This window comes from Pelodiscus sinensis, chromosome 2 (assembly GCF_049634645.1).
Source record: "Pelodiscus sinensis isolate JC-2024 chromosome 2, ASM4963464v1, whole genome shotgun sequence".
NCBI lineage: Eukaryota > Metazoa > Chordata > Testudines > Trionychidae > Pelodiscus > Pelodiscus sinensis.
The window spans coordinates 57998267-58025030 of record NC_134712.1 but is presented as its reverse complement, the minus strand read 5'-3'; the positions used below and the strand labels follow the sequence as shown (position 1 = coordinate 58025030).

At 40.8% G+C, this 26764-nt stretch overlaps 1 protein-coding gene across 1 annotated transcript; it reads left to right on the top strand.

Annotated features, from left to right (window-relative positions):
* The first annotated feature begins 746 nt into the window (after nucleotides 1-746).
* On the top strand, nucleotides 747-26764 carry MCMDC2 (minichromosome maintenance domain containing 2). Its single transcript, XM_075920583.1, has 16 exons — nucleotides 747-1066; nucleotides 5289-5350; nucleotides 10681-10874; nucleotides 11004-11134; nucleotides 11229-11288; nucleotides 11613-11808; nucleotides 13442-13564; nucleotides 13709-13816; nucleotides 15262-15390; nucleotides 17573-17810; nucleotides 20787-20992; nucleotides 22240-22406; nucleotides 22845-23021; nucleotides 24324-24466; nucleotides 25074-25183; nucleotides 26598-26764. Exons 3-16 carry the CDS (start codon nucleotides 10775-10777, stop codon nucleotides 26762-26764), a joined length of 2055 nt encoding a protein of 684 aa, XP_075776698.1. The 5' UTR covers nucleotides 747-1066; nucleotides 5289-5350; nucleotides 10681-10774.

Below are 26764 nucleotides of genomic sequence, written 5' to 3'. Positions count from 1 at the left end.
TAGCCTCTTCCCCCCCCCCCCCCCCAAAAAGAAGGTCCTGGGAGTTAAGCAAAAAAATAGAACAGCAAAACAGTGTGGCCCCTTTAAAAACCATGCGGTGAGGCTCCACAGCAACCCCTTCTCCCCTGCACCCCCCACGCAAAGGCATAACACCCTTTTCACACAGTGCCCCCACCTTAGGTCCTGATTGTGGGGCTGCTCTGGCTAGGGCCAGACTAAGGGGTGCCAACTGATGGGGGGTGCCTGATGGCAGCTGTAAGGGGTGTGTCGTGTCTCTTATAGCTGCCATTAGGCGCAGCGCACCCAGCTCCCGCAGCGCCCTCCGCCCCCATCCCCATGGTGCTGTCCAGCAGTGTCCTTCCCCCACAGCTGGGGGGGCCTTGCAGGGCCAGGTGCAGCCTGCCCCAGGCTGCGCAACAGCAGCGCGGTCTGAGCTGGGCAGCACGTGCGCCCCAGGGGCGCCAAAATGGCTCAGGCAGGCCCTGGCTCTGTCCCCTGTGCATCTCCCCTATTGAGCTACCTCTCTGGCCAGGTTAGCTGAAGTCCCTGGAAAGATGATTATTTTAGAGCTTAACCCTTCCTTGCCTGCACTTTAGCCGGGGAACATGCGGTAGCTTGGAGATGTTAGCTGCCTTTTTACACTGTGCAGGCAGGGAGGGACACGTTGCTGCCACCCACAGAGGACTGGGGGACAAGGAGGGAAGAGAGGGCCTGTTGAATACACAGGTCAGGGCATCCCTAACTTCACCCCACCCCACACTTGACGCAACTCCCTCCCCCCCCCCAACCTCCTGCCCTTCTGAGTGTTCCCCCGTCTACTTTTTGAGATGTCACCTAAAACTGGGCAGAAAATTATATGGGGGGGGGCAGAAAAGAGGGGAGACAGGGCGGGATCCCTGCGCTCACCGCCCTCTTCCCCGCCCCACCCGCTAGCGCGGAACTTTCCCCGCGCAACAGCAGCCTCGGCCGCTCGGCGCCGCTGTGGCCCCCGGACCGCGCCTGCCCCTCCCGCCCACGGAGTCCAGCTCAGCGCGGGAAGGCGCCTCAAGGCCCCGCCGGCTTGTGGGTGAGAGGCCGGGGGCCAGGGCTCCGCTCTCCGCCCCTTGCCTGGCCCGGGCAGCTCTCGCTCCTCCCTCACCTGCGTCGTGAGCCAGCGCCATGGCGGGGCGGGGCGGGGCGGGCGGGGGTAGTGGCGGGGCGGTGACTACACAGTGACTGCTTGTATCTGCCTGGCCCGGTGTGTGGCGGTGCCAGCGGGTACGGGGGCGAGTCACTGGGGGCGGTGGTGCCTGCCAGCAGGCAACGGGAGCAGGCTTAGTGATGCCAATGGTGCTATGGTATGGAGGGGTAGTGGTGCCCAGGAATTTCCCTACCTCCCCATGGGGGGTGCATGCCCCCCCTGAGTTTTTCCCAACACACTCTAGGTGTGTGAACTATGGTGCCATACAGCTCACCTTCACCTTCACCGTGTCACCCCTCATCGGCCCTAACACCCCCCCCCCCTTGTAAATTCGAACACTCCCCCAATTTCAATTCCTGGGGAGGCTACTGGTGGAACCAGAGGTAAGGGGGAGTTCAGTGGTGAGGGGGTCGCAGTGCCAGTGGGTAAGGGAGGGAAGAGAGGGCCTGTTGAGTACACAGGTCAGGGCATCCCAAACTTCACCCCACCCCACACTTGACGCAACTCGCCCCCCTCCCCAACCTCCTGCCCTTCTGAGTGTTCCCCCTGTCTACTTTTTGAGATGTCACCTAAAACTGGGCAGAAAATTATATGGGGGGGGCAGAAAAGAGGGGAGACAGGGCGGAATCCCTGCACTCACCGCCCTCTTCCCCGCCCCACCCGCTAGCGCGGAACTTTCCATCAGTGCGGGTGTGTGTGTGTGGTGGTGCCAGCAGAGATGGGCAGGTAGTGATGAGGGGAAGGGGGTTAATATGTCAGTGCGGGGGGGGGGGGTATAGTGGTGCCAGCAGGGAGGATAATTGGAGGGTCTGTCTGGCTAGGGAGATCAGCATGCCTGGGCATCCTGCTAGTGTTCAAACCATTTATCTAGCATCACTAGTATTTAAAAAAAAACCTTAAAAAACAACAAATAGACTAGTCGCACCTTAAAGACTAACAAAACATGTAGATGGTAACATGAGCTTTCGTGGGCACAGCCCACTTCTTCAGATGACCGGAGTGTACATGTTTTGTTAGTGTTTAAGGTGCTACTAGTCAATTTCTTATTTTTAAAAGTTTTTCCTGTTGCAGACTAACTGGGCTACCCCGCTGCACTATTTTAAACTTCAGCAGTCTCATATTTTCTTCTTTCTGCAGCAGTATAGTGCCAGGGGTGGGGTGGGAAAAGAAACTTCTCTTCTCGAGACTAAATAAGCCCAGTTCCCTCAGCCTATCCTCACAAGTCATAAGCCTCAGCCCCCTAATAGGGTTTCCAGATGGTTAAACAAAAAATACCGCACATAGACACCCAAAAAAACCCAGGAAAAAATTCTGTAGGGGGAAAAAAAGCCCGCCAGAACAGAATTGTGGAGCAAAAGTTTAAAACAATTTTTTTTTAAAGGAGGCTGCCCCTTTAAGATGGTTACCATCTTGGGTGCCATTTAAAAACCCCATGCAGGTTTTAAAACCCCATCCACCAGCTCCACCCAGTAAGCACAGGCAGAGGCCAGTTGAGGGGCCGCAGGAGTTGCTTCGCAAGCTGCACGTTTGGGGGGCAAGAGCCACGGGTTGGCCACGGCTGGTGTTGAGGGAGGCATCACGTGACCCACTCCCAGGTCTCTGCTGGTCACATGGGCCAGAGCAGAGTGCACTACACTCCCACCCCAGCCCGGCGCTCCCCTAGCGTGGCACTTGGCAAGTGCCCCCTCTTAGATCCCCTTCACTATGACTCTGCTGCGCTCTTCACTCCCCCGCCAAATGCTGCAGAGGGAAATTGTCCCCACTGGGCTTCCATCCGAGGGAAACAGGAAATACCAGACATTTCACACGTCCGGTATTTCCTGTTTTTTTTACCAGGCGAAGCCCACAAATACCAGACTGTCCGGGTGAATACCGGACACCTGGCAACCCTACCCCCTAATAATTTTTGTTGCCCTATGCTGGATTCTCTCCAATTTATCCACATCCTGTAGGTGGGAGAGGGGAGTGGAAGCAATATTCCAGATGTGGCTTCACCAGTACTGAATAGAGCAGGGGTGGGCAAAAGGGTCTCTGCAGACTGGATCCAGCCCGCCAAGTGGGTGGATCCAGCCTGCGGAGAACCTGAGCGCAAAGCTTCCTCCCGCCCTGTGAGAAGCACATGGTTCTTTGAAGCGCTGCATGCTGCTTGTGGGGGAGGAGTGGAGAGCAGAGAAGGCTTTGCATGCTCCCCAGGTCCTAATTGGCCTGGGGGCGGGAGAGTGTGCGAAGCCTCCTCCCACCCTGCCACGGGCACATGGCACTTTAAAGCGCTGCGAGCTGCTGGCAGGAGAGAGGGAGAGCAGAGAAGGCTTTGCGCACTCCCCAGGTCCTAATTGGCCTAGGGGCAGTGGAGCGAGGGAAGTCTCCTCCCATGCCAGGAGCATGGGTACCTTGGAGGAACTTGGGGTGGGGGCAACGGTACTCCCTCACCCCCAGACCAATCATTGGGGAACCCAGAAATATTTTGACCCAGTCCCTTTTGCTCAATGCCCCGCCCCGCCCCGCCCCGCCCCGCCCCGCCCCTTCCTGTGCGGGCTGGGGCTACTTCAAAAATTTTCAAAGTGGCCCCCGGTAAAAAATTATTGCCCATCCCTAGAATAGAAGGAAATAATCACTGCCAGCAGATCTAGGGAAATGCTCCTATTAATGCAGCCCATATATGCCATTAGCCTTGGCAACAAGGGTGCACTGTTGACTCATCCATCTTCTTGCCTACTGAAATCCCCAAGTCCTTTTCTGCAGAACTGTTGCTTATCCATTTGGTCCCAACTGTAACAATGCATGAGATTCTTAAGTTAAGTAGTGCAATTTGTTGGTCATCTGCACAAGGTGAATGTGATAAATCAGAGTGCTATTCAGACCTGGAAGGGACTTTGTCATCCCTGTCTGTTACCTGGGACACCTTCCAATGCCTTTTCCAGAAAAAGCCAACAGCATAAAGGTCATTCCCAGATGTTTATATATAATTGCAGCCTGCTGGTCACCTTGGCTCTCACCTGCCTTGGTTATGCTGCAGGATAAGCCCAACAAACTCCACTTGCAGATTTTCCCCCAGAATGTACATGTTGTACTGCACTGCTTTCTCCTGGGATAGTCCAAATATATAAGTCCGTTGTATTCCTTTAAAAGTACAACAGTTTATTATCTTAAATAGAGTTATTCAGACATTTTCATATAAATTAACTGGATTAGATTAATCAGGTTTATTAACAACAAATAGAGATTTTAAGAGAGTACAAGTAATGAGGCATTGAAGTCAGAAACAATTACAAGAAAAATAAAGATAAAGGCACTAGAAAGTGTCAATTTAACAAATTATATTAGATTCAATTATCGTTTTTCAGTGTATACTTCCAGCAGCATTACTGACCAAACTGTTCAGGTAAGGGCACCTACCCTGAAGTCCAAGAACTGTTGTTGCTTTTGCCTTTTAAGTTGCAGAGAATGCGGTAGGAGAAAAGGGATGTTTTGGGGTGTTTCCCTGTCTTTTTATAATGTTTCAGTCCCTCTTTGCTAAGCATTTCCAGCTGAGAACCAAAGACAGGCAGTCTTTTGGAGGAAGGATGTTCCCTGCTGGGCTTTTTCACCTGAGTGAAGTCTGTTTTCTCCTTTCCCCTTTTCTGCTCAATGACTATATTTAGTGTGTAAATGCAAATTAAGATAGGCATACATTCCTTTGTTCAAAACAGTTATGTTTGATAACTTAGGAAATGTATAATAATGCATAAAGCTGATACACACTTTTATCATATCACTATTTATCAAATTACAACTTTTTAAATGATACCTCATGAGGCATTGTACAAATATTATTACAATAGTGTGAACACAGGAGTGTATTCCATCACAATGAATTTCTATGGAGATGAGATCTGTAAGGAAGCAAACTAGCCATACAAACTGGACTAAATTAATTAAATTAAAAACATAGTAACTATTTAGGAGGGTTTAGACTAAGTTGCTTTTCTTGACTGTTCTGTATCCTGTGAAAACCACACTGTGGGATCTGTGGATGCAGAAGAGCATAAGAAATAGACACATCTGGTGCAGAGTTTAATTCCAGGCCCATAATGACTGACCAACCTGACTCCACCTCCCCGTTTTACAGGGGACATGAAGATCCAGTGAAGAATTTGTGGACCTGGGTACTTGGAGAAAGGCGAATTTAATGTAATAAATAATATATATTATTTGTATTAATGTATTTGTATAATAAACTTTGATGTATGTAATGTACAATATATAGACCAAATAAAAGTGCAAGCACACTACCCCTGCCACTCACACTCTGGCTCTCACCAGCCTTGGTTATGCTGCAGGCTTACAAATTAAGATCCTAGTTCTGAAAAACACATGTATATATTTAACTTTATGCATATGAGAGAATTAGCATAAGCATGTGCATAGATCAGTGCCTAAATTAGGCTACATAAAGGAAATGATGTCATTAATCTCAATGTTAATCTAGATAACAAAATTTCACTCTGAGTAAACACTTGTGGCTGACTGGTTGTACTGCCTTTCCTCATAATGCATTGTCTATTTAATGCACAGAAATACTGTGAGATTTTTTTCCCCTAAATAACTATATTACCCAAAAACTTTAAAATTTGTTTTAAAGAATGGCATACCTTTCTGGGTTCTCCAAGTTCTAAACATTAATTGTCTCCAAATACTGAAACATTATTATTAGAAAACTTACATTAACAAGAGATGGGGGGAAACCGATTGGTGCGGAGGAGCACGTGGATCGGACAGAGACTCTTTTAGAGGAGAATCTATTGATAGAGATTCTCTAGGTTTTAGTCAGGAGGAGAGGATGGAAGAGGATAAAGTATGGGCCAGATCAGATGGAAACCATTCACATAAAAAAGAATCTGACACAGCAGAAAAGGGCATACAACTAAACAGTGTCAAGTTTTTAAAATGCTTGTATACAAATGCTAGAAGTCTAAAAAATAAGATGGGTGAACTAGACTGCCTCATGTTAAAGGAGGAGATTGACATAATAGGCATCATAGAAACCTAGTGGAGTGAGGACAATCAATGGAACACAATCATTCCGGGGTACAAAATATATCGGAAGGACAGAACTGGTCGTGTGGGTGGGGGAATGGCACAATATGTGAAAGAAAATTTAGAATCAAATGAAGTAAAAATCTTAAATGAATCAACATGTTCCATAGAATCGCTATAGATAGTAATTCCCTGCTCTAATAAGAATATAACAGTCGGGATCTATTATCGACCACCTGACCGGGACAGTAATAGTGACTATGAAATGCCAAGGGAGATTAGAGAGGCTATCAAAATAAAGAACTCAATAATAGTGGGGGATTTCAACTATCCCCATATTGACTGGGTACACATCCCCTCAGGACAAGATGCAGAGACAAAATTTCTTGATACCTTAAATGACTGCTTCTTGGAGCAGCTGGTACAGGAACCCAAAAGGGGAGAGGCAATTCTCGATTTAGTCCTGCACACAGGATCTGGTCCAAGAGGTAACTATAACAGGACCGCTTGGAAATAGTGACCATAATATAATAATATTTAACATTCCTGTGGTGGGAAGAACACCTCAGCAGCCCAACACTGTGGCATTTAATTTCAAAAAGGGGAACTATGCAAAAATGAGGTTAGTTAAACAGAAATTAAAAGGTACAGTGACTAAAGTAAAATCCCTGAAAGCTGCATGGACACTTTTCAAAGACACCATAATAGAGGCCCAACTTAAATGTATACCCCAAATTAAAAAACATAGAAGAACTAGAAAAGAGCCACCGTGGCTTAACCACCATGTAAAAGAAACAGTCAGAGATAAAAAGCCATCTTTTAAAAAGTGGAAGTCAAATCCTAATGAGGTAAATAGTAAGGAGCATAAACACTGCCAAATTAAGTGTAAAAATGTAATAAGAAAAGCTAAAAAGGAGTTTGAAGAACAGCTAGCCCAAAACTCTAAAGGTAATAACAAAATGTTTTTTAAGTACATCAGAAGCAGGAAGCCTGCTAAGCAACCAGTGGGGCCCCTGGACGATCGAGATACAAAAGGAGCACTTAAAGACAATAAAATCATTGCAGAGCAACTAAATGAATTGTTTGCTTCAATCTTCATGGCTGAGGATGTTAGGGAAATTCTCAAACCTGACCCGTCCTTTGTAGGTGACAAACCTGAGGACTGGTCTCACATTGAAGTGTCATTAGAGGAGGTTTTGGAATTAATTGATAAACTTAACAGTAACAAGTCACCGGGACCGGATGGCATTCACCCAAGAGTTCTGAAAGAACTCAAACGTGAAATTGTGGAACTATTAACTATGGTTTGTAACCAGGGCTGGATTACCCAATAGGCAGACTAAGCATGTGCTCAGGGCACCAGCAAAGCAGGGGCACCAAAAAAAAAGGAGATTGTATGATATAGTATTGTTTTTATTTTGAATTGCATATGGGGGGGCACCATAATCAGTGCTTAGGGCCTCTAAAGGTCTTAATCTGGCCCTGTTTGTAATCTATCATTTAAATCAGCTTCTGTACCCAATGACTGGAAGAGAGTTAATGTAATGCCAATATTTAAAAAGGGCTCTAGAGGCGATCCTGGCAATTACAGACCGGTAAGTCTAACATCAGTATCGGGCAAATTAGTTGAAACAATAGTAAAGAATAAAATTGTCAGACACATAGAAGAACATAATTTGTTGGGCAAAAGTCAACATGGTTTCTGTAAAGGGAAATCATGTCTCAATCTATTAGAGTTCTTTGAAGGGGTCAACAAACATGTGGACAAGGGGGATCCAGTAGATATAGTGTACAGGCAGTCCCCGGGTTACGTACAAGATAGGGACTGTAGGTTTGTTCTTAAGTTGAATCTGTATGTAAGTCGGAACTGGCGTCCAGATTCAGCCGCTGCTGAAACTGATCAGTTTCAACAGTGGCTGAATCTGGACGCCAGTTCTGACTTACATACAGATTCAACTTAAGAACCCCAGGCATCCCCAAGTCAGCTGCTGCTGAAACTGATCAGCGGCTGATTCCAGGAAGCCCGGGGCAGGGGCTTCCTGTAGTCAGCCACTGGTCATTTTCAGCAGCTGCTGACTAGGGGACACCTGGGGCAGAGCAGCTGGGGTGCTGCTGGGTTGGTCCAGTGGCACCCAGAGCGGCGCTACGGGACCAACCAGCAGCGCCCCAGCTGCTGTACCACAGGCATCCGGAGCAAAGCCGCGGAGCACGGGGGCAGCGGGACAGCCCAGACGCGCCGTGGCTATCCTGCTGCCCTCGGGCTCCGTGGCTTTGCTCTGCTTTGCTCCCCATACCCCTGGTCTGCAGACCAGGGGGACGGGGAGCAAAGCGGCGGAACACGCGGGCAGCGGGACAGCCCAGACGCGCCGTGGCTATCCTGCTGCCCTCGGGCTCCGCGGCTTTGCTCTGCTCTGCTCCCCGTCCCCCAGGTCTGCAGACCAGGGGGAGGGGGAGCAGAGTAGAGCAGAGCGGCGGAACCCGCGGCCAGCTGACAGCCCAGACGCGTCTGGGCTGTCAGCTGGTCGCGTGCTCCGCTCTGCTCCCCCCCCACCCTGCAGATCAGGGGGAGGGGGAGCAGAGCGGAGCACAGCAGAGCGGCGGAACGCGCGGCCAGCTGACAGCCCAGACGCGTCTGGGCTGTCAGCTGGCCGCGTGCTCCGCTCTGCTCCCCCTCCCCCTGGTCTGCAGACCAGGGGGAGGGGGAGCAGAGCAGAGCAGAGCGGCAGAACGCGCGGCCAGCTGACAGCCCAGAAGCTTCTGGGCTGTCAGCTGGCTGCGCGTTCAGCCGCTCTGCTCTGCTCCGCTCTGCTCCCCCTCCCCCTCCCCCTGGTCTGCAGGGGGGGGGGAGTAGAGCGGAGTGCGCGGCCAGCTGACAGCCCAGACGCGTCTGGGCTGTCAGCTGGCCGCGCGTTCCGCCGCCGCTTTGCTTCCTCTCCCTGGTCTGCTCGAGACCAGGGAGAGGAAGTGCCCCGTTCGTAACTGCGGATCCGACGTAAGTCGGATCCGCGTAACTCGGGGACTGCCTGTACTTAGATTTCCAGAAAGCCTTTGACAAGGTCCCTCACCAAAGGCTCTTACGTCAATTAAGTTGTCATGGGATAAGAGGGAAGATCCTTTCATGGACTGAGAACTGGTTAAAAGACATGAAACAAAGGGTAGGAATAAATGGTAAATTTTCAGAATGGAGAAGGGTAACTAGTGGTGTTCCCCAAGGGTCAGTCTCAGGACCAATTCTATTCAACATATTCATAAATGATCTGGAGAAAGGGGTAATCAGTGAGGTGGCAAAGTTTGCAGACGATACTAAACTGGTCAAGGTAGTTAAGGCCAAAACAGACTGTGAAGAACTTCAAAACGATCTCACCAAACTAAGTGACTGGGCAACAAAATGGCAAATGAAATTTAATGTGGATAAATGTAAAGTAATGCACATTGGGAAAAATAAACCCAACTATACATATAATATGATGGGGGCTAATTTAGCTACAACTAATCAGGAAAGAGATCTTGGAGTCATCATGGATAGTTCTCTGAATATGTCCACACTGTGTCAGCGGCAATCAAAAAAGCAAACAGGATGTTAGGAATAATTAAAAAAGGGATAGAAAATAAGATGCAGAATATCTTACTGCCCTTATATAAATCCATGGTATGCCCACATCTGGAATACTGCGTACAGATGTGGTCTCCACATCTCAAAAAGATATACTGGCATTAGAAAAGGTTCAGAGAAGGGCAACTAAAATGATTAGGGGTTTGGAACGGGTCCCATATGAGGAGAGATTAAAGAGACTGGGACTTTTCAGCTTGGAAAAGAGGAGACTAAGAGTGGGGGTATGATAGAGGTATATAAAATCATGAGCGGTGTGGAGAAAGTGAATAAGGAAAAGTTATTTACTTACTCCCATAATATAAGAACTAGGAGCCAACAAATGAAATTAATGGGCAGCAGGTTTAAAACAAATAAAAGGAAGTTCTTCTTCATACAGCGTATAGTCAATCTGTGGATCTTGCCTGAGGAGGCTGTGAAGGCTAGGACTATAACAGGGTTTAAGAGAGAACTAGGTAAATTCATGGAGGTTAAGTCCATAAATGGTTATTAGCCAGTATGAGTAAGGAATGGTGTGGTGTCCCCAGCCTCTGTTTGTCAGAGGGTGGAGATGGATAGCAGAGAGAGATTGCTTGATCATTACCTGTTCGATTCACTCCCTCTGGGGCACCTGGCATTGACCACTGTCGGCAAACAGGGTTGGATGGACCTTTGGTCTGACCCCCATATGGCCATTCTTATGTTCTGAACATAATGTTGTATTTCTTTTTTAGCAAGGGATTTTTCATTTAAAGGAGAATTCAAACAAAAATATTCCTAAAAGAATTACATTGCTTGTGATGTTATAGAAGGCAATATTTATCTTTGTTTAATTTGTTGGTTCCTGATTTCATTTTTATAGGACTTACGTCTTTTATGTGTTTTATTATTACAGCATTCCTGAGCTCTGACCCTAATTCTACCACCTATGATTTATAGTAATTTATTCTAATATTTTGATAAAAGAGAGAATAAAGCTTCACTGGAAGATGAGACCAGATCTTCTGAAAATGAAAGAGGTTGCCCTTATTTACCTTGACAGAAGTGGCGGCCTTCAGAAATTTGTGGATGATTGCAAACTATATAATGGTACTGTTCGTTTGGCAAACCTATTAATATTGACAGACCAAACAAAGTTGGTTTAAACAATAATATACCTTATTTCTAATGTGTGTGCTATGAGACATTTGCTCATTGGCTGGCTCTCTGTTCTTACAGACTCAAAGCAAAGTTATGCTGTCTATCGATTCATTATTTCGGTAAATCCTTGTGATATTACTGAATTGGATGCAACTCTTGGAAACCACATTCTGCATAAACCCATGAAAGCTGCACAGATTTTTCAGTCAGTAAGTGAATTTGTATGTTTACAGAGACAGAAATGTACTCAACATTTTAAACTAATTTTTTCTTTGAAAAATCATTTTATTTATTGAATTACAGGTCTGCTTCATAGCTATTAAAACACTATCATTAATTGAACAATTACAGACAGAGGCCCAAGTAAGTTTATACTTGTTTTCCAGTTTAAAGAAAAATAATTTTCAAGCAATATTAAGTTGTATTTAGATATCTTTATGGTGTTAAATTTTAAGTTTTAATTTTCATTCTATAGACCTATCAATCTAAACAAAAATAGTTGAAACTTCTTACCTTCACATTCTCTGCATGTGACTACAAGCTAATTTTACCTTATTTGGCATGTCCCTGTAATGTTTTTGTAACTGTACACTGCATTGAGTTTTGTACATGAGTATTTGTCATTTATACTAAACATTTTAAATAAAAAATATTTTTGTTTTAATGCAATTCTTTTTCTCTCATGAGATTAATATAGTGTTGAAACCAACACACTTGCCTCCTCTGCCAAGTTACATTCTCAGTCTTTGTGAGTTTCCACTTGACTACATGTCTCAAAGATTTTACATGTCAGAGGGAATTGTGATTGCAATGGGTACTGTAACAAAATACACGCAAGGAGCAAGATTCCTTTGTTCTGAGGAAACGTGTCCATTTTCTGAAGGTAGGAAAAAATGTAAAACGAGAAAAGTTCTAGACTCAAAAGGTTTTCTGATTGATTAGCCCATTAACTCTAGCTCATTATATACATTAAAAATGTAAGACTAATTTAATATTTTCCTATATACTTTTTATGTAATTTACACAAAGGAACTGCACACCCATGCCACATTTTGATGCTTCACAACTATATGATTTATTTTGGTCATTGGCTAGATTTAAACTATTGTGGGTTTGCCTGTATACCAACAAACTTCTCTCCCCCAGCAGGGAGGCAAACAAATTATTTTGCCTGTATAGTTTATAATAATTCTCTAAACAAAATAAGCTATACTGATAAAAGGACTTATTTTCCCAGTAAACTGCATTTACCCCAGGGCTTTTTATGGATATGGTGAATTTTTCCCCATAAGAAATAATGGCCCGGCCTGCCTCTTCTTGCCCTCTCCACTTCTCTACCTATTCCCACCCACTTCCACCTCTTCCTCAGAGTGCGCCCTCCACTCCCTCTCTCTCCCAGCACCTCCTGCATGCCACTGAATAGGTGTGGTACAGCAAGCAGGAGGTGCTAGGGAGTGTGAGGAGACGGCTCTGGCTGCTGGTGGGTGCTAAGCACCCACCGAAAATCAACACAAAAGGTAAAGCAAGTAAGTTGCAAATGACAGATATGCAGTTTGGGACCAATGTGAATTGAAACATGTTCTCCTATTGATGAGTGACTGATATGTGAAATGACATGTAAGGGGGAGATGTACACTGGGGACCAGTATTGTTTGCAGAATATATTTTAATTACATTTTTAATAAAAAAGATATATATTTATAATAATAAATACAGTGACTTCATGCCATTTTGAATGGAGCACATAGACATATATCACTTGTCTGATTCTCACAAAACCTGACTAACATGATGAGGTTAAGAATCTGGAATAAGCAATTCTGCCATCCAGTGGTAAAACCATAACCTAATACATTTAGTATACCACAATTGTTGGTTTTTATTTGGTGGCAGCAGGAGAAATTCTCCCAACTCTCAAGAGAAATACAGAACATGCAATAAAGCTGTTCATCTTAAGAACGGAAAAATAGGACACTTGAGAACTCCTGATTCAGTTGAATGCTTTATTCTAACACTCTGGGTAGGGATTAAAAATGATGGCTATGTACTGTTTTTAATCAGCCAGGAAGTTTTCAGAGCTTATACTTGTACATAGTCAACTGGAATAACTGCTTTCAAACCCAATTATATATTTTACATCACTTAGGCTATGTCTACACAGCAGTGTTATTTCAAAATAACATAGTCCACATCTACACAGCCTGCAGTTATTTCGACATGTTGAAATACTGTCAAGCTGGAGGACTTCTTACTCCAACTTCTGTAAACCTCGTTGTATGAGGAGTAAGGGAAGTCGGAGGAAGAGTGCTCTATTTTGAAATAAGTGTTGTGTAGACAGCACTAAAATTCAGAATAAGCTATTTCGAAATAAGCTACGCAATTGATGTAGCTCAATTTGCATAGCTTATTTCAAGTTAAGCCCCGCTGTGTAGATGCACCCTTAAAGTCCATTACAAATTATTATGGCAATGTGAATAAATATTTGGTTATATAGTCTATATAATGCTTTCTATTAGGGTTTAAGTATATAAGAGTGCATATACCTGGAGCTACAGAGTCTGCAACAGTGAGGAATGATTTTGTATGCTGTTTATGTGCTTCACCCCTGCGAGAAGATATGAAATTTAGAGTACTCGGTGGTAAGAATTGTGTAGTTTTATTTATAGTTCTATCTAGATTATCTTTCTATTTTTTGTGACATTTTTATTTACTTAACTTATTCTTTAGAGAGTTAAGTACTACTTTTAAGAAATGTAACATGCTACACTTGTTTATTTTGTAAGATAAACAGCTAGTTGAAATGATAGATGCAAAAGCTCTTAGTGCTTTCCAAGGATATTCCAACAATAAACCACATTTCAGGATTCAGTCTTTTACAGTTTTCCTAAGAGGTGAGTAGGCTGTTTATTCATCTATTCTTATATAATGATAAAACTTAATGCGCTCTTTTTTTTTAAACAGAAATGTTTTAGAATTGAATGGTATTTTTGTAAAAACAGCTTTTTAATTGGAACAAATTATTACTGTTTCCTTATATATTCATTTCTCTGGACAAAATGTTGAAAATACTGAAAGTTTATATTTAGTTGATGTCATTTTTATTTGAAAAGAACGCCCATGTTGTAAGCCAGGCAGTTAAAGACAATACATATAAAATATTGGTTAATTCATATTTATTTTGATGTGTTATTTAATTAAAACATCTTGGCAAGTTCAGCATTATCTCACTGTCTGTGTAAAATTCTTCCACCTTCCTCTTTTCATATTGCTTTGCATTTGTTTAACGTTTTTTGTAATATCTTCTTCAATCTATCCATTTTCTTGATTTTCCTTTGATCTCTAGCTTCTGAATTTCTAACATCCATTGCAGACAATATAGTATTCCTCATGTTAAACTGAACAATCAGCACCAAAAACTAATCTATTTTTATGACAAAATATTTTGCAGTAATGCAACCCTTTTCCATTTTTCAAAAAAAATGATTAGTTGTGCTTTGGTGCTTTCTATTTATGCCTATAAAATTCATATATTTCTTTATAGTTACTGAAAATTGTGTTATTAATCCACTTACTTCAAAATAACAAGCAAAACAACTAAATAGGGACATTGTATTTGTATTATTACAAAGTAAAGCCTTTGGGCTGAATCCTTGAAGGTAATGAGTGCCCCCAATTTGCATTGGCTAAAATGGGCATTGACAGGATATAGTATAGCACAGACTCAGCTCTTTACATTATAGACTTTTCCAAAGGCAGTACAGGTCTTGAATGACATACACAGAGATTTGAAGATTTCCAAATCGATTTTTGCATCTCCTTTTAGTCTGTTCATTCTAGGTCCTTGCTTCTGAAGAAGAGCTCTCTGTGTTAGCTTGAAAGCGTGTCTCTCTCACCAACGAAAATTGGTCCAATAAAAGATATATTACCTCAACAACTTTCTCTTTCTAATCTTCCTTTGTTCAGGCATTTTGCCATGACATTTAAATGACAATAAGTGAGCATGAGAACACTGCAAATCTCAGTGCAGAGATCTGAGAATACAAGCATTCTCATTTGTGTTTAAATTCAAAATTAACTGCACTATCCATTTTCTCAATAGAAAATCATAGTGGCTCATCTCACACACTTCCTTCACCTGGTGCTCTAAGTTAGCAATTGTCTGAATGCAAAGTTCTATTCCCATTCTTTAAAGCTGCATTGAAATAAAATTGTTGCATGTTGCTTCCACTCAGTTATATTTTCTAATCTGAAGCACTGGTTTAATATAAAAATGCCTTACAAAGTTTTCATTTTTTAAATACATCTTTATATTTCTGTGTATATTTATTATTTCTAGATGAATTGTCAAACAAAATGAAAATAGGAAACAGGTATAGGTTTATAGGCATTCCGACCTGCATACAAAACTGTTCACAAGTTACAGTCTGTATAGAAGTCAACAGTTTACAACTCTGTAGTCCAGAAGGTAAGAAAGCTGTAAATTAAAATGACTAAAAATAGACAATGTTTTTGTTAGACCAAAGGCTTGACAGTCAGTGCAGTTTGCTAATACATGGAGATCCAGGTTTGGAAACCACTTTGGTACCTTCCCTCAGATAATCCTGAGTATGGACTTGTCCCAATTCTTCTTTTGCCTGACAGTACTGTCACATAAGAAATACATACAATACGATTGTCCACTTCTCTGTTTAGGAAACTACAGGACATCTATTGATGTGCTTTCCAATATCATCTTGTAAGCTCTGCTTTTCATTAGAGGGAAGTGTCTCAGGCCAGGCAATTAAAACTGGATTTTGCCTCACACCTCCAGCTCCTCAGCTGTAGCTTTTCTTGGTTGGAAACCTTTGTCTCACTCCCTTCTGATGGGTATTTCCAGGCCGCACAGTTCCATGTCTTCACTGTGTTATTCCCAGCAGAGACATGCTGCCCAAACTCATTTGATTGTTTCCTATTCAGAGATGGGTAACAGTGTGACTGCCCACAGTCGTAAGTTACCACACAGTTATTTCCCTAAGTCTTTTTTATTGTTAAGATAAAAAGCAATACAGAGAAAACATATTAAAATAATAAAAGAACCAATATGCATGCTAATATGTTTACTAGAGATCTCGCCATCATTAGCATGTTCTTGGGCAGAAGCAATCCTTCAGTACCCCACTATGTTGTTTCAGTTCATCACAGCATTAGCTCAGAACAAGCACTCAGTCTCATGGGGCCTCAGTAGGCCACATTTTTACAATCCTCCCCTAAGGATTGGAGCCTGTCTGTTTGCTGGAGCTGGAAGAAGACACTGAGCCTATTTAAAACCAGTCTGTTTAACCAAAAAATCTTTTATTTTTCTGTTGGTCCCTGGAGAATCCAGTTTGAATTACAGGTTGAACCTCTTTAGTCCGGCACTCTCTGGTCCTCCAGCATCCATGGTCTGGTAAGATTTTAGTTAGACAGGTGCCCACTTATCATAGATGTGGCCAAGTTTGCTGCAGTCCCATAAAGTTTGTTTGCAGCCACCAGTCAGTGTTCTGTGCTGTTATTTAGTTTTAATTTACCCCTAAATGTATTCTAAGAACCCAGTAAGCAGTGAAAGTGTCAGTAATGCTGTTAGACAATACTGACTTCCCATGGTCCAGCAAATTCTCTAATTTGGCACTGGTCAGGTTCCAAGGGTGCTGGACTAGAGAGGTTCAGCCTGTACTATGTAAGGAATTTACCAGAGGGTAGCTTCACAGGAGCTGCTAACTGAAAGAATTACATTACCGTATCCCTCCTCCTAGAGGAGTTACATACAGCTCCACAAACATACATACAGAATTGCATTTTTAATACAACAGACCCCAAAGGTATCAATCCTAACTCAGTAAGATTTAACTTAATTCAATAAAATGTACCTAAATTTCATAAGGTTTGGCCTTTATGATGCAGATATTATCAGTCTATCAGAAGTATATTTACATTGTATCTTAGATGGGGCATACAATTTCAATTCATGTACAATTTCAATTCATGTACTTGCTCTTACTCAGTGGATGCGCCTAGACTGGCAAGTTTTTCCGCAAAAGCAGCTGCTTTTGTGGAAAAACTTGCCAGCTGTCTACACTGGCCGCTTGAATTTTCACAAGAACACTGATGATCTCATGTAAGATTGTCAGTGATCTTGCAGAAATACTATGCTGCTCCCGTTCGGGCAAAAGCCCTCTTGTGCAAATGCTTTTGCGCAAGGGGGCCAGTGTAGACAACGCGGTAGTTTTGTACAAAAAAGCCCCGATTGCGAAAATGGCGATTGGGGTTTTCTTGCGCAAAACCGCGTCTAGATTGGCATGGACGCTTTTCCGCAAAAGCACTTTTTGCGGAAAAGCGTCCGTGCCAATCTAGACGCTCTTTTCCGCAAATGCTTTTAATGGAAGAACTTTTCCGTTAAAAGCATTTGCGGAAAATCATGCCAGTCTAGACGTAGCCAGTATATATTAGTGTCCTTTACTTGTTTAATAATAGTAAAACTAACATTTTAAGCTGTTCAAAGTCTGAATTTGTTACCCAAACATACCTAGTTTTTAATTAATTTTTATGATAATAGTGTTACCTAATGCTGATTTGTTTTATGAATAGCTCTGTTAAAAAGTGCTGATTAAGATATCCTTTGTTTATACTAGGTACTTCTTGTATCAGTGATGGTTTTAAGTATCTGCTGTCCTTGACTTCAAGTTCGTATTGGAGGTTTACAGCCATACTTGCCAACATCTTTGCTTGTCAAGTTGTCCCACCAGGCACTTACAATACTCTAAAACTCTCCATACTGTTGAGTCTTGTCCAGACATGTGACAGAGACAATGAGGCAGCAAATTACCTGGATCTTTTGATTGTGACCAGTGACACTCTAATAGCAGATAGGTAAACTGACACCTAGAAATTTGTACAAGTACTTCTACATTTAAATAAAAGATTTTCCAAGTTTTTATATCGGGAGGCTTAATATTTTCTCAAAAGGAAAACAGAGTCCACACTTCAAAGTACATCCTAAATTTTACTCAGCAAAATAACTTATAAAGGATGCATTTTTTTAAATTTCTGAACCCTCCTTTCCTTTGTCATCACTGTGCCAGGTCTTCATTATTATACAGCTGAGAGGGGAGCAAACATTGTGATGGTGAAATTTAAGGTTTTGCTTTTAACAAGTAAAGCTTTTAATCTTTTAATTAACTTGCTGAGTTTCTAACTCCAGTGCTGCTTAGCAGAGGCCTAACTATAGTCCTTCAAAAGTTGCTGTTGAAAGGATTACAGTCTGGCTACAAAAGCAAAGATTTGCCCCTCTCAAGCTTTAAGTCATTCTGACATAGCACTTCAGTCTTTTCTAAAACTAAGCTATTTTGTCAAAAATATCACACTGTTGTGACCTCTAGCTCAGCTCCATCAGTGATTAAGAAAGTCCAAATGGGTGCTGGTATTTTTATCACAGTGTCATTTTGACCTGAGCAGATACCATTAATGGTGGTGAAAAAACTGATGGCTGTGCATCTACTCTTCTTACTGATGGTGGAACTGAAATGATGGTAGCAATTATGGGAAATGTTTGATTAAAAAATGTCTAAGTCATCCTCTCATACAGCCACTACTGGATTCAAATTACCTTAGTAACCATTCATACTATGAATACAATTTTTCTACTGTGCATGCTTGACAGTTTTAAATCTCTGACCCACGCCCCCAGCAGGACTTCATTATACTTCCTCAAAAAGGCCTACTACAACATGACAGCTGTGAACTTTGTTTTCGGCCATTTTAGTTTTCTGGCCACAACAAAGATTAAAAAGTAATCAGACAATGTGAGAACTTCTTTCCTCATTGTCTCACCCTTTCACCAATGATTAACTGGGCATGTTTAATTCTATTTTGTTTTAAAAATTACCTTGGGTTGAAGACAACCATGGAAGGACTAAAGCAAGATTTTTTTCAAAAGTTATGAGCAACTAAAAAGAGGTGAGAAAATGGAAACACCTGCTTAACAAAACAATATGGTACACCCTGTGAATGCTTAATTATTGTTATTTATAGGGTCTCATACTTACACAATCTCCCCTGAGGCCTTGCCTATTTATAGTAACTTACTTAAAACAATATATATAGGACAACAAAGCACTTTACAAATCTCATCTCGAGTACTTATATACCTCCTGTTACTGTAATATTTAAGTATCTTCCAATATTTAAATGCCTTTTAAATATTATCCATCACATTAATTATCCATTACATTAATGCCTTTTAAATGTAATACCATCACAACACCCCTATGAGGTAGGGAAGTGCTATTATTCTATTTTGCAGTTGGAGAATTGAGGCACACACCCTAAGATCTAGATCACTAAAAGTTTTTAGGTGCCTAAATACCTTTATAAATCAGGGTGTTAAATGACTTGTCCAAAATCACACTGGACATTTTTGACAGAACAAGAATGTGAGCCTGGACCTCCCAACTAATATCTTAACTGCTGCACTATGTGTCTTCACAAACTCTCCTGTCTTTCATGCTGAGATTTGCCTGACATGGATGCTAGGATTAGACTGGCAGGGTGGATTGATTTAAATCAAGTTTCCCACTGATACTTCTATACGTATTTCTTAATGGTGCAAATCTGATCACCAAAACATGGTAATTTACATCTCAGAACAGCACAGCGTCTAAAAGCCATGACAGTTTTCCTGTGGCAAAGTGTGGGGGAATATAGGAAGATGTCTATATACTGCATAATGTCTTCTCTTTTTCTTTCCAGTCCACTGCACTGTTCCTTTCTATACTGCTCTTCCTTCTTTCCTTTATATCATCTGTCTTTAAAACAATGTCTTAACTCCTCTGCCAAGCTAGGCCCAGGTCCACTACCACATAAGCATAAAACAAAAACAGCCCTATCCAGTTTATGCCTCTCTTTGCACATTTTACTTTTTAGTCTACTGAGAAAAAGAAATTGAAACCTCAGAACTTACAAGAAGGAAGAGTTAGTAGCTGAACAGACTAGAGCCATTCACTCATTTTTATGAGACTGTAAGTGTAGGTGTAGCATGTTTATTATAAGATTTAACTCTACATTATTTTTAAATGATAAATTTAGTATTTTATTGATGATTTTTAAAAATAAAAAAAATCTTAAATTAAAAATCCATTTTTTTTAAATAATCAATTTTTATCCATCCTGCCAAGATGGTGGCATCCTTCATCACATTTATTTTATCATGCCACGCCATTTATCAATACAAGGATAAAGTCCACTTCTATCTTTTGTAAGCATGAAGGCACCTCAGAATTGGTACAATGTGGTATCACTGCAGGTGAGAAGCAACATTTGGGCTGTCCATTCTGAATGCCTTAGAACACAGGGAAGGGCCCTGCACTTATGCCTCTAGACTAGAGTCTTTGAATCCACAAGCCTTTCCTCAAACACCATAAAGAAGGCAAAATGGTCAGGACTACTGTAGTAGAGGCTTGATCCTGCACTTTTTAAAGTCAACGGTAAAACTGCCATTGCCTTCAGTGGGGCAGAATCAGGCATTAGCAACGGAGGAAGATAATTCCTTCCTTCCTCTGGCCCAACTTTGCTAGACCAATTTAAGAATATTAAATGAGAATATAGGTGGAAATGTATGCTTCTTCATGTAATTAGTAGATCTATTAGAAGGAAATTATTAAATATAAGTGGGATCAACTATTTCAAATAGTGTCCCTTTGGTTTCTTACACACAACACCAAAAGGGGAACTGTTTGAAATATTTTACACATGGATAAAATTATTTGATTTTAATTTTTTTCTAAGTGTGCAAATCATTTAAGTACATTTGTACATGTTGCAAATTGTTGACAATTGTTCTTTCCCTAGGCTTCTGAATTACAGTGTTTGTCTTGTAGCCCGTGGAATACAGCACCCAAGATCTAGTGACATTTTTCCTATTGTGTCCAAAGATAAACATGGAACTGGAACTGCTAGCATTCAGGCTTCCAGTGCTGTACTAGCCAAAGGTGGCATCTGCTTCATAGGAGACTTGTTGTCACATAAAAAGGATAAACTTGAACTTCTGCAGTCAGGTAATCAGTATAAAGCCATTTTGCATATGCTGAGCAACCAGAAGAGGGGAGAAATCAGTGCCAGAGGAGACACAAGTAGAGCCAGGACAAGACACTAGGGGTGCGTCTAGACTGGCAAGATTTTGCGCAAAAGCAGTTGCAATTAACATAGCTGAAGTTGCTTATCTTAACTCAACTTTAGCCCACAGTGTAGCCGTACCCTAGGATAGGTGAGACTACCAGGCCTTGAGGAAGCTAGTTTTTGCAGTTCATCAGGGCCCTTTAAATCCTAACTGCAGCTCTACTCTTGTGCACTGTTGACAGGGATGTTAAAATTTCTCCCTAACTGCTGAGAAAAATCACCTCTATCAGCAGAAAACCTCATATACATGTCATAGAAAGGAGAAGAGTGAGTGGCTATTAACAGTACTGGGGTAGGGGGAGAGTTAATAAGATTTTTGCTTTAAGATTGACTCATGCAAGGCATGATAGGATCACAGTCTTACTAAGGCAGAGGAGCTACTTACTACAATAACTATTTAAATTATAGAAAGCTAGCTTATACAAGATATAAGTCCTGGCAATGGAGAGCCCTTATATTATGTTTAGGAGTTGATGCAAACTAAGCACATTTTAACATTGGCTGATAAATCTGTTCGAGAGAGCCTGGTCTTGAAAATGGAGCACACCGTTTGTATTACAGCAGTTTGAACAAACCTGAACCACAAAACCCACTCTGTGTTTTGTTTAATTTACATACAGACCAAGGATAACACTTTAGAGCTATTTTGTTTACCAACAGACTGCAAGGATTACACTATCTTATAAACACTTCATTAAATGAACTGATTTTATGTAAATGAAAGTTTTTGTAAAGTGGATTAGGTATGTCTTAAAATTAGCTGTTGGTAGTACTGCTTTTGTTAAAAACACAGATGTAAATTATTTAAATTATACCGGTAGCATACTTATTTGCATGCTATTCTGAATCTTCTTTTTGAATAGCTCCTGCTTTGGCATGTTCTTTCCACAGGGATGTAAAAAATCTATATACATGTACATTTTCTCCATGTCCCTGCACTAAATGCATTATGATTTCTTCTACATTTTTGTATCAGTTACTTCAAAGAGAACCTGACTTTCTCATAAAGAGTAAATATAATATGTAATTGGAATTATCCTCAGATCCTGTAACTGGGATTAGAGATTTAATGTTACTTACTTAAATCTAACTACTCTGATGTAACATATATTGGTTGATCCGATAGTGCTGGAGAGCAGAACTACCACAGTATTCATTCCTGGAAAGAAGTATGGAGAAGATGTTGATCAGCAAGTTATTCTTCCAATACAGACCAGTTTCTGGTCTTTTGTAGATGAGGATTCTTCTTCCAAAAAATATGTACAGAAGGATAATGTTCCACTTGGCAAACTGGTAAGACATATACTTTATGGCGGCAATAACTGCACTGTAACAAGAGTCTGGGGATGTAGATTATTCTACATGTAAAACAATAGAGACAAAACAAATAGTCGATATCTCCACAAGCCACCAATGTGACTTCATAGACTCTAAAATAGGGCAGCTTTTCTAAACATGAAACTTTTTTATTCAAGAATTTTATTCTGCTTTTACTGAGGCTGTAGGAGCAACATCATAGAATGTGTGCATGTGTGATATTGGACTACACTATTTCCCCTCCACAACAGTAATGTCACTCAAAATATTTTGCACTTGCACACCTATTAAAGAGAGCAAGCACCTGCCTTCTACCTTACAGTACACTCAGAAGTAAATTGATGTTTTATATTGATTGAAAAATAAGCAGTTGAGCTTTTCAGTCATATTGCTTTGGGTTTTACTTCTGTTTAGGACTTGAGATCCATATCAGCTAATCTTATAGATGCCTTTGGGCTTTTGGTACACTGCAATGAATTATCTTGCCAACTAGCTCTTCCTCTTTTGGAGCATATCATGAAAAAAGCCATTGATCCAGAACAAGTACTTTATACCATCTCCCAGCAATTCAGAACCCAAGATTATGAAGAGGTAACGAACTGTAGTTCAGAAGAAAAGTTTATTTGATAATTCAGCACTATTCTTTGGCATGATGTGGTTTTCCTGAGATGAAAACTTGTGTATTTCTGGCCATGCAGATATTCACTTAATATTCCATGCCCCATTCTGTTCTCACTGATGCCAATATAAATTTTGCCATATTTTCCTTGATAAAATATGAATTAGTGGGTGTTTCCTGAACATTTCTAGTGGGAGTAGTACTCTCTTTGTGTCTGTTCCAAGCACCACCTCAGAATTTAATACTAAACAACAGACTTAATCATGTTATTTCCAAAAGAATTGCTTTCTGGGGGAGAAGGGAGGAGAGAACCACTGCCAGGAAGAATGTAGATATATATTACCAGACTATAAACAAAACAGCAATGCCCATTTAATAGCTTTTCTTCTATATCTTCCATTTAACAAAAATGTAACTTATTAATTGGACACTTATGGCACATTTACACAGCAGAGTTATTTCGGAATAACTGATGTTAATTTGACTGGTGCAATGAAATCAGCAGCAGTTATCACAAGACAGCAACCAACAATATAGGGAACTATTTGTAAACAAACAGTTATTTGCATTCCCGGGAACAGAAACTGGGTTTTAAGTGTTTAACTCTGAACAGCCAAATTTAGATCTAGTGCAAGCATGTTCTTTTACCTTCTGCTACTACATATGAATTTGGCCCAGAGTTCCATAATTATAGGCTAATAAAGAAATCATACACAACTGCAATGTCCTAAATTGCACATAGATTAAAAATAAGGATAGTATGCAAGTCTGAGCATTGACAGTAACAAAACTTATGTTCAGTGTCCTAAACCCTTTTCATACTAAAAGTCAAAGTCATTTATATACTCTCCTTATAAAGAGCTAAACAGTTAAACATCATTTATCTTTTTTTTTGAAATAATATTGATAAATGTAATTTAAAAAAAAAATTAAAACTCCAGTATGCAGTATGGACAAGACTGGAACACCTCTCTCAGTATTGTGCAAGATTTTTTAAATTATTTTTAAATAAATATTATATAATGTAATGAAAAAGGACTGAGGGTGCTTCCCGCATGTGTTTAAATTTAATAGAGTAGTGAACAAATTACTTGTTTTAGTGCCCGAGACAGTGATCATATTGCTGTGTAAATGGTCATTCTTTCTAAAAATTGTGAAAAGGAAAATATGGTCTAGATTTAATACTATGCAGATGTTATACATAGCAGAATGAGCTCTGGGTGTAAGATTTCAATACTATTCCTTAAATAATTTAAAATGTATGCTTTTTTTAGTTTATTGTATTTGCTAAGAATTTGCAAGTAGAACTCAGTTCAGAAGCAGAAAGACTCGTTCATGGCTACTACCTAGCAAGTCGCAGAGTCAGAACTGATTCTATACATGGATCAAAACTATCAACATCTGCACTGAAAATCCTGTATGTTTTAATTTTTCTAATTAAATGCTTAAATTCTTCATGTCTCAAATTCTCTCTCTGTTTAAATGGTAATAGTGCGATCGGGGCTTTTTTGCACAAAACAAATCACAGCTGTCTACACTGGCCCTTGTGCACAAAAGCTTTGCGCAAAAGGGACTTTTGCCCAAATGGGAGCAGCATAGTATTTCCGCAAAAAGCACTGATTTCTTACAGTAGGATGTCAGTGCTTTTGCGGAAATTCAAGCAGCTAGTGTAGACAGCTGGCAAGTTTTTCCAGAAAAGCAGCTGATTTTTTGGAAAAACTGGCCAGTCTAGATACAGCCCATGAGTTACACAATATGCATTCTCAAAGTATTGTGGAACAAAGTGATGCACAAAATAAGAGTGTAGATATTCAGCTATGATGGAATAAGCAGTATGTAATTTTGCCCACTTGAAATCATTTGAATACCCCAACAGTATTTCTTTTGGTATGGAAAATAAACTACTGTGGTGATATTGATTACCACTACAGCTCATTTTTCTGGTTAGTCATTGCAGTATATACCAATCTGTTTTGTATAATACTGTATTACTTTTCTGAAATGCTGGCTTTTTTTCCTCCCAGGGTTTCACTGGCTGAAGCACATGCTAAGCTGAGTTTAAGGAGGAAGGTACTTGAGGAAGATGCGTTGATTGCAATCTTGTTGTTTGAATCATCTCTCACTTTAAAACATGGTAGAATAATTAAGTTTTAACCTACAAGATATTTATTAATTGAGTACAGTTTTAGGTCTAAATATGTACAGATTCTTTATATTGGTCATTTTAAACATTAAATTTAAAACAGTTAAACTAGATCAGAGATTTAAAAGAATTTTACATTAAGGCATCTCAAATGTGGATATAAATACCTGTGGGGTTTTTTAGCATGGAAACAGCGTTTTAACTAACAGTAAATCAGCAAAGTCAACTTGACAAGGCAGACTGCTAACGAGAAAAACATCATTCTGAGAGGCAAGAATTATTTAGGCTGAACCTGTCTGAACATTTTACAGTACAGATTTCCTCCTATTTGTTCCCTATTAAAAGACAATGCATCTACTAAAGGCACTCTAGATACCATTAATGAGAGGCACCAGGAGCTTAATATTGATATCAAATTTGTGTCATACCATTGTATCTCAACAGCAATAAGCACCAGCCATTTTAGACTTAAATCAATATTTCTTCTTTATATCAAGGGCTGTGTCTAGACTGGCAAGTTTTTCCGCAAAATCATCTTCTTTTGCGGAAAAACTTGCCAGCTGTTTACACTGGCCGCTTGAATTTCCACAAAAGCACTGATGATCTCATGTAAGATTGTCAATGCTTTTGCGGAAATACAATGCTGCTCCCGTTGGGGCAAAAGTCTTTTCCCGAAAAACGTTTGTGCAAAAGGGCCAGTATAGATAGCAGAGATTTGTTTTGCGCAAAAAAGCCACGATCGCAAAAATGGCGATCGGGGCTTTTTTGCGGAAAAGCACATCTAAATTGGCCACGGACGCTTTTCCCCAAAAAGTGCTTTGGCGGAAAAGCGTCCTGCCAATCTAAACGCGCTTTTCTGAAAATGCTTTTAACGAAAAACTTTTCCATTAAAAGCATTTCCAGAAAATCATGCCAGTGTAGACGTAGCCAATACGTTTTTCAGGTTATAAGAGTGTGAGAATCTCAAGGTTTCATTTATAAACAAAATGATACATTGTAAGGTTAGGAAAAATTCTTTCACCTGGCAATTTCCTGTCATGGGTCCTGATCACGCAACCAGCTCTATGTGAATCCCTCTGATGGTAGAGCTTCTTAAAGGATCTGAGTGTCAGAACCTACATATGCAGCAGCCTAATGGGATGTTTTACCTGCCTCTTGGAATTTCAGATTTCCGGTTTGAATCTGGTTCTCTCAATAGCACTGTAAAGCTCCTATCTGATACCAAATCCCCAGAAGCATTCTTTAATTTGAGAACAAGATAGACTTTTTATAACATGTGGTTAGTGTTCTTTTTAGAAGTCATCCTTTCAAATATTACTAAGATGAAGCAGAAGCATTGGTCAAGATTTTCCAGGAGTGTATATGGAATCTATTAATATTTTCAATTCAATTCTTCTTTGTGTAGGTGCTTCTGTATTTTGTGTAGCTCCTAATGCAGTGTTTCCATATGACCTGAGTGATGAAAACTCACTGCAGCGAAGAGATGGTTATCTGATGCAGTGCCATCAGCAGCTGTTACAGTTTATTGCCACATATGGCCCTGGAACACACGTTACCAACAGCGAAGAATAA

Bases quoted from the DNA above. Each gene is read 5' to 3' on its own strand.
- MCMDC2 (XM_075920583.1), top strand. From the start codon at position 10,775: ATGAGACCAGATCTTCTGAAAATGAAAGAGGTTGCCCTTATTTACCTT. The intron at 10,875-11,003 runs GTACTGTTCGTT...CTGTTCTTACAG, and splicing joins TGATTGCAAACTATATAATG to ACTCAAAGCAAAGTTATGCT. The intron at 24,467-25,073 runs GTATGTTTTAAT...TTTTCCTCCCAG, and splicing joins ACATCTGCACTGAAAATCCT to GGTTTCACTGGCTGAAGCAC.